Source organism: Otolemur garnettii, unplaced genomic scaffold (genome assembly GCF_000181295.1).
Source record: "Otolemur garnettii isolate 467f Iridium unplaced genomic scaffold, OtoGar3 scaffold00002, whole genome shotgun sequence".
Classification (NCBI taxonomy): domain Eukaryota; kingdom Metazoa; phylum Chordata; class Mammalia; order Primates; family Galagidae; genus Otolemur; species Otolemur garnettii.
In genome coordinates this window covers 10,205,618-10,214,101 of record NW_003852397.1, presented here as the reverse complement: position 1 = coordinate 10,214,101, position 8,484 = coordinate 10,205,618, and the positions used below count along the sequence as shown (strand labels likewise).

At 35.7% G+C, this 8,484-nt stretch overlaps 1 protein-coding gene across 1 annotated transcript in view; it reads left to right on the top strand.

Moving 5' to 3' along the window:
• Window positions 1–8,484, top strand: part of HDAC2 (histone deacetylase 2) — a 25,807-nt gene that overhangs the window by 4,453 nt on the left and 12,870 nt on the right. Inside the window, exons 5-7 of the mRNA XM_012804602.2 lie at window positions 1,650–1,791; window positions 5,256–5,348; window positions 5,430–5,538. Of these exons, the coding sequence (XP_012660056.1) occupies window positions 1,650–1,791; window positions 5,256–5,348; window positions 5,430–5,538 (344 nt within the window). The remainder of the gene's footprint in view (window positions 1–1,649; window positions 1,792–5,255; window positions 5,349–5,429; window positions 5,539–8,484) is intronic.

The window sequence follows — 8,484 nt, the reverse complement described above, 5'->3', positions numbered from 1 at the left end:
CCAAGCCTAAAGTGATTCTCTTGTCTCAGCCTCTCAAGTAGCTAGGAGTACAGGTGCCTGCCACAATGCCCAATTATGTGTTTCTGTGGTTTTTTGTTTGTTTGTTTGTTTGTTTTGAGATAGTCTCAAGCTGTCCCCCTGGGTAGAGTGCTGTGGCTTCATAGCTTACAGCAACCTCCAACTCTTGGGCTTAAGTAATCCTCTTGCCTTAGTTTTTCTATTTTTAATAGAGACAGGACCTTGCTTTTTGCACAGGCTGGTCTCAAACTTGTGAGCTCAAGCTGTGCACCCGTTTCGGCCTCCCAGAGTGCTAGAATTATAGCTGTGAGCCACCATACCTGGCCAGTATTGACTTTTTAAATAAACAATAACTGAGCAGTGTCAGTGTAGTATTTGTTTGTGTGTCAGATCTAAAAAAAGCCATTTTAAATCATTTGCCCTGTTTTTTAATTGATTGTTGATGTTGTTTCCGTTGTCTTCAACTCTTTGAGGAACGCCTTGCCACCAAGCTGATTGTCTTAAATAAGTTTAATTTCCTTGGGCATATTTTTTTGATGGTTCAGTCAAGCATGGCTTATTTAATTGATTTGTTAAACATCTTTCCTTGTTTGTCTGGCACGAGAGCCACTCAGAAACTTCGATTATAGCTTCATTTCTGTTTTTTAAATTTTGAGAGAAAATTCTGCTATGATGAGGTAGATTCTTTTGAGTTTTCTACATACTGCTTTTTCATGTCTTGAGAATATTATGTGTGCTTATTCTGGCAATGTCAACTTACACTGTATTCTTTTAGTCCAGATGTGGTACCATTGCAAAACAAATACAGTGCCATGTAATTCAGTAACAAAATAATCCTCATTTTATTGTACTTTAAAAGGCAGTTACTTGAAGTCGCTTTTCCCTTTTCTTGTTTTGACATGGGTATGCACTGGTTATGAAATGCCATAGTATAATGATCCATGTGGCTCCCTTCATGCGTTTGAGTTAGAACTGTGTCATCAGACAGAGGTTTTAATTAAAGTAGCAATCTTGAGTATGGTGAAATCTTTGGTTGTTAATACACAGAAATGTCTTTTTCATTACTTTAGGGTCTTGCTTTGTCACTCGGGTTAGAGTGCAGTGGCCTGATTATCACTCATGTAATCTCAACCTCTTGGGCCCAAGCAATCCTCCCCCTGGCTGGGATGACAATCATGCACCACCATGCCTGGCTGTTTTTTTTTTTTTTTTACATTTTCAGAGGTGGGGGAGTCTTGCTATGTTGCCCAGGCTAGTTTTCAATTCCTGGCCTTAGGCAGTCCCCCTGCCTCAGGTCCCCAACGTGCTGGGATTATGGGCATGTTCATGCACTCAGGCATATACTATGTTTTTAAATTATATAGAAAATGACATTTTATAAAGAGAGCAAACACATTTTTTTTTTTTTTACCTACAATGGACAAAAGGGGAATTTATAAAGTCTAAGGTTTGAGATTTAAAAAGTAGATAAAGTAGACTCCAGATATTTGAATGGACTCCTAGGCTGGAAGAAAAGTAAAAAGAAGGTTAAGCATTCTGAAATGCAAGAGCTCAAAAGTAGTTTCCTGAATCCTGGTGGTTCTTCTCATCTTAGAACCTTAAAAAAAAACAACTTATGGCTTTGTTTTCAGGTATCATCAGAGAGTCTTATATATTGATATAGATATCCATCATGGTGATGGTGTTGAAGAAGCTTTTTATACAACAGATCGTGTAATGACTGTATCATTCCATAAATATGGGGAATACTTTCCTGGCACGGGAGACTTGAGGGTAAGACTAAATCCATCTGGGTAAATATGTTGAGATTAACCTAGGTGGTTAGTAATCCTATATTTGAACTAATATTTTTCCTGAGTCATTGATTTGAAGCTTGTATGTCAAATTGAATCATTTTATGTGCAGTAACATCTGTTACAATTCACTTTTGCTGGTATAAGCAAAAATTTAACGAAAACTTAAAAGGACTTTTTAAAAAAATTTTACTTAGTTTTCTTTGGTTGAATAAATATTTCTGAGCATCCACAAAGCATCAAGCTCTTTTCTTGATGTTAAGGATGAATCCTCTGAACTACCTGATGGTAGGTAGCCTTCATTGCTATTAATTGTAAAAATTGGTAGAATAAATAAACTAGGTCTTTTTAGATCCCTCTTCTGTCCTCCTTTGTCATTGGTCTTTAGTTTTAGTTAGCAGGTCTGATTTTAATTTTTTTTTTTTTTTTTAAGGCTTCTGGAACTTGTAGTGTGTACTATTTAGGGAGAGACAGAATACCACAGCCTAGCCCTACCTACCTAACATTAAGTGCATTTATTTCCATTACATTATTTCTGTCATATTTTTCCATTTGGTGCTCTTTTATGAACATGAAACCCACTGGTCAAATTCTGTTTCTGCAAGCCCATTGAAAGTTTTTGCTTCACCATAGTGTTTTAGAACCTAACTGGATGCAAGTTGAAATTTATTCAGAAATTTAAATAGCTATTTTTAGTTCAGCCTAGATTATATGGGAGATTTTGCTTAACAGGCATTTAACTTTCAATTCTAAACTATTTTGTTAAGGTAATTTTCATATTTGGTATATTGTTGAAGAGTGGCCTTATATACTTCAAATGTGGGACTTTTCTTTATTTGGTCATATAGTGTGTTACTCCTTCAGGAAGAGTTATGTTGGTAAAACCTTTCTATACTTATAAATGGATAGGAGGTCAGATGTTTAGTTTAAGTTTAAATTGTTTGGCTTTTAAAATTGCAGATTTATAATTTCATTTCCTTGCCAAGTTAGTTCCTGCAACTTCTCCCTCTCCTTACTTGGTCTTATAGACCAGTGTTTCTCAAAGAATGGTCTCTATACTGAACAGAATCCGCATCTTCTGGGAACCCATAAACCCTTGAGTGATTCTGCCCATTAAAGTTTGAGAACCACTGCTCTGAAGCGGTAGCTCTGTAGCTCTGTCTGCAACCTTTACATCCTAGCAGAAGTCAAGCAAAAAATCTCGATTGCTTTAACTTTAAAGAATAAGATAATATCTTTCAATATAATCTAAATCTCAGAAGTGACAAATGGAAGCCTTTTTAATGTAAAAAAAATTGTTTTTATTTTGTTTCTTACTGATTCTCCTTACTAGAAAAGCCTCTTATTTTCTGACAGTAGATGGATGTCACTATTGTCTCTTCACAATTATTTATATAATTCTTATGGTTGTTTGTTTAAAGTTTTTGGAAAATATTGGAGAGTGCATGTTTTAGAAGGATTTGAGAATGGTTCAGCATTCTGGGGCTGGAGAATGTATTTCTAACAAGTTCCCAGGAAATGCTGATCATGTTCAGTGTAAAGACCATTCTTTGAGAACCACTGGTCTATAAGGTAAGAACAAGTGAGGAAAGGAAAAAATTGAAGGAACTAACTGGCAAACATTTGATATTTTAAATGTGTCCCCATAATTTTGTGAGAAAACTAAAATCAATCATTGCATTTGATGTACAGCTGTATCTGGACGTTCTATGAACTGTGTATCTTAATAAACATTCCCTTTTCCCCCTAATTGATTTTAAAGCAGAAAAGGTTACTCTGAGCTTAGATCATCATTAGAATTCTGCTTATTTTAATTAGAGTGGTTTAGGTGGAAAAAAGAAACAGAAGAGTGATAAAAATAGTTGTGGAATAAGAAATGAAAGAGGTAAAGATTGTTCTAACAAAGGGCAGCAGCTCGGAGTTGCCAGCTAGCGGCAGCTGGGGTGAGAGGTTCTGACTTAACTTTCCATGTTATGAAATTTTAGGATCAGAATATATACCAACTGTGGTTCAGCTATGCAAGAATGTAAGAATTCATAGTACTTTTAGTTTATCCACATGTACAGTTTGTGTTTAGTTAATTAATATAAAAATAAAAATGTAGACTTCTTTAAGTCTACATTTGTGAGAGTTGTATAATTCCACTTACTTTTTCTTCTTTGGAAGTTGTTTCATTTAACGCTTAACATTTTTGTTTGTTTGAGACAGTCTCAAGCTGTCACCCTAGGTAGAGTGCCCTGGTGTCACAGCAAACTCAAACTCTTGGGCTTAAGCAATTCTCTTGCCTCAGCCTTCCAAGTAGCTGGGACTACGGTGCTTTTATTTTGAGACAGTCTCATTACGTTACCCTAGGAGAGTGCCCTGGCGTCACAGCTTACAGCAACCTCAAACTCTTAGGCTTAAGCAATTCTCTTGCCTCAGCCTCCCAAGTAGCTGGGACTACCAGCGCCTGCTACAACACCCGGCTATTTTTTGTTGCAGTTGTCATTGTCGTTTAGCTAGCCCAGTCTGGATTCAAACCCACCAGCCTCAGTGTATATGACTGGCACTGTAACCACTCTGCTGTGGGAGCCAAGCCTTAACTCTTAATATGGAGAGTAAACTATGCTTTTGTAAAAATGTATTGGAGCTAAGTTCATTCCATGAGAGATTTGGAAAGAATTTGCCTACAAATCAGTAATTGTAAAGATTCATATATTTTGAAGCATACTTTAAGTACACCCCCAGTCTTTGGATGTTACAGTTAAAACTATTTTGTGGAAATGTCTTTGTTATATTATCTTTCTATGTACACAGACATCGAAATATATATACACACGAATAATATTAAATGTGTATATATGCTTTAAGAGCGTGTGTATAGCTAGAACCTTTGATCTATTGATCATATTAATGCCTGGAATGGTGCTCATCCAGGAAGAGGAAACAAAATTTATTTCAAGTCCAATTAAAGAACAAATGCAGTGGTTTGGTCTATAGCTGTTAAAACTTCAAGAAAGTCTGGGCCTTTTCTTTCATTTGTAAGTCAAATCATACCAGGTTATGAACCACAGGAAGGATTCTGCATTACAGATAGAATGGTCCAGCAGCATTTTTGGCTTAGCTCATAAAGTTTCCTCCTCATCTTGTATTAATGTATCTATTTAAGATTCAACGTAATGGTGTAATTTCATGTTAACCTTTAACTGTGTTAATTTCTTTTTTCCCAAAAATGATTATGGATTAATTGGAAATGGTTCATTTATAGGCTTTACCAGCAATGTATAGATAATTGGAATGTGTACTTATTCTTTGTTCTTTCCTTTCTCAGTTTACATCGTTCCTCTCTCAACTTCTCAGATGAATTCAAAACTGGATTTATAACACCTGGTCTTTCAGTCTTTTAAACTAAATGTCAAATTTTTTATTATAAAATATATTCTAAGATTTATTTAACTATTTTAGGATATTGGTGCTGGAAAAGGCAAATACTATGCTGTCAATTTTCCAATGAGAGATGGTATAGATGATGAGTCATATGGGCAGATATTTAAGCCTGTAAGTATCATTATTGTCAAAATTGAAATGGAATTTTAAAATGTTTTTAAAGATATTAACGTTTGTTATTTTTGTGTGTAGATTATTTCAAAAGTGATGGAGATGTATCAGCCTAGTGCTGTAGTATTACAGTGTGGTGCAGACTCATTATCTGGTGATAGACTTGGTTGTTTCAATCTAACAGTCAAAGGTAAGCAGTTTGGAAGATGGTATTCTGGAAAAAAATAGATTTTCTTCTCTATAAGGACTTAACCATAAAAGTTCTTGTTGTTTCTTGCCTGCTGTTTTAACAAACTGAACTCTGCTTCATATTTTCCATAGAATTTTGTCTGTTACATGTGTGTATATATGACTAGAGTTAATCTTGTTTCATTTTGTCCAATCTGTGTGTGTGGCTTTATGTACTTGAATAGTTTTGTAAGGCTTGCTGGCAGCTATTTTCACTATTTTGGAGTGGGTTTTTTTTTTTTGTTTTTTTGCATTTACCTGTTTCTTAACACATGTATCCTTTGGTATTATACCTAACTGGATTTTTAATTTAAACTTAACACTAATTTTTCATTGTGGAAGAAGAAAGTTTAGCTCTCCACTACTTTGTCCCCAATATGCTTGTTCCCTTCTCATAGCTCCATTTTTATATCAGAACTTTAGTTGTAATAGTCAGTGTTTATAGCAGCAGCATCTTTAAACAATTTTCAGCTTATCCAGTTTTTCTTTCCTGCATGACATGTTTTCATGCAGTTTTAGGTTTTTCATTGACTCAGTTGCTCTTTGCTCGTTCTTAAACTGCTAATGTGTCAATAACTTCATATAATCAGATGTGTCAAGTAGTCAATCAGAAAACAGCCTTCTGACCTGTTCCTGTTTGGACTGAATATCCTCTGTAGACTTGGCAAGACATGGAGCTGGTCTTTGCTTCTGTGTTGTGTTAGATCCCCAGTTACTGGGTTGTCTGTCTTCCTCTTAGTTTTTTCTTACATTTTGGTGGAACATATTGTCAAGTAGCTTCCTGAGAAAAGGTGTATAGGAGATTAGAGTGCTGCACCAAATGCAATACTTCATTTTGGTCAAGTGTTGAAATCAGTATGGGATTGAAGTTTAGGTTTAAGAAATATTACCATTATGGAATGAATTTATAGTATAAGAATAAACCTGAAATTTTATTTAAAAAGTTCTTAAAATTTATATGTGGCTCAGAAGTGATTTATCATGGATATTGTATATGATTTTAGAGTTTTTGCGTATGTGAACTTTTAGGGAGTAAGTTGACATTCTGTTTTATATTTTTTCATGAGATGTGATGAATTCTTCATAGAACTTTTTCTAGAATACCTGCTAGCCTTTAGAAATTGAATAATGAAATTCTGACAGTAAAATCTTCTTTATTTAATGCTCTGATTGCTCCTGTGCCAGCCAGCATTAGAATTGTGGTATGACTTCTTATTCTAATATGTACACATATTAAGTCATATGAAATTAATTGCTTCTTTTCTTTTTTTTTCCTTTTTTTAATATTAAATCATAAACACATAGATCATGTATACATTAATGCATTTATGGGGTACAAATATGCTGATTTCATATAGAATTAGGAACACTTTACATCACACTGGTTAATATATACCTAATCTCATTTACTTAATTATTGTGTTAAGACATTTATACTCTATACCAGGCTTCCTCAAACTACGGCCTGCAGGCCACACGTAGCCCACCTAGGACGTTTATCTGGCCTGTTGGGTGTTTTTGCCGCCGCTACCTGTCCTGCTTAGCAACTGACTCGTCCTGGGGCCCGCAGTCCGGCCCTCCAACGGTCTGAGGGACAGTGAACTGGCCCCCTGTTTAAAAAGTTTGAGGACCCCTATTGTATACTAATAGATCCTACATGTACCCTTGCATTGTGCACCATAGGTGTGATCCCACCATTCACCCTCCCTTGATCTGACCTTCCCCATCCCCTCCCATACCCTTTCTCCCTCCTTTATCTTGGGCTATAGTTGTGATCTATTCTTCATAGGAAAGTGTGAGTGATTGTAAATTGCTTTCATAATAGTACTGAGTATATTGGATATTTTTTCTTCCATTCTTGAGATACTTTACTAAGTAGTGTATGTTCCAGCTCCATCCATGTAAACATAAAAGAGGTAAAGTCTCCATCATTTTTTAAGGCTGCATAATATTCCATGGTATACATATACCTCAATTTATTATGGGTCAGTGGGCACTTGAGCTTCTTCCATGACTTGGCTATTATGAATTGAGCTGCAATGAATAATCTGGTGCAAATATCTTTGTTATAAAGTGATTTTTGGTCTTTTGGATATACACCTAGTAGAGGAATTGCAGGTTCAAACAGCAGGTCTACTTTTATATCCCTGAGTATTGTCCATACTTCTTTCTAAAAGGGACATAATTAGCTTGCACTCCCTCCATCAGTGCAGAAGTGTTCCTTTTTCTCCACATCTATGCCAACATCTGTAGTTTTGGGATTTTGTTACCTAAGCCAGCTTACAGGAGTTTAGATGATATCTCAGAGTGGTTTTGATTTCCATTTCTCTGATGATTAAAGATGATAAGCATTTTTTTCATGTGTCTGTAGGCCATGCGCCTGTCTTCTTCAGAGAAGCTTCTGTTCAAGTCCTTTGCCCACAATGGAATGGGATGACTTGTTCTGTTCTTATTAATAAGTTTGAGTTCTCTGTGGATTCTGGTTATCAAACCTTTGTCTGAAGCATAACCTGCAAATACCTTCTCCCATTCTGATGGCTGTCTGCTTGCTTTACTTACTGTGTTCTTGGCTGTGTAGAAGCTTTTTAGTTTGATCAGATCCCAGTAATGTATTTTTGGTGTTGCTTCAATTTCCCAGGGGGTCCTCCTCATAAAGTATTCTCCCAGGCCAATTTCTTCAAATGTTTCTCCTGCACTCTCTCCAAGAATCTTTATAGTTTCATGTCTTAAGTTTAAATATTTATCTAGGGAGAGTCAATTTTTGTTAATGGTGAAAGGTGTGGGTCCAGTTTCAGTCTTCTACAAGTCACCAGCCAATTCACCCAGCACCATTTGTTAAATAGGGAATCTTTCCCCCAATTTATATTTTTGATAGGCTTATCAAAGATCAAATGACAATAAGTGGGAT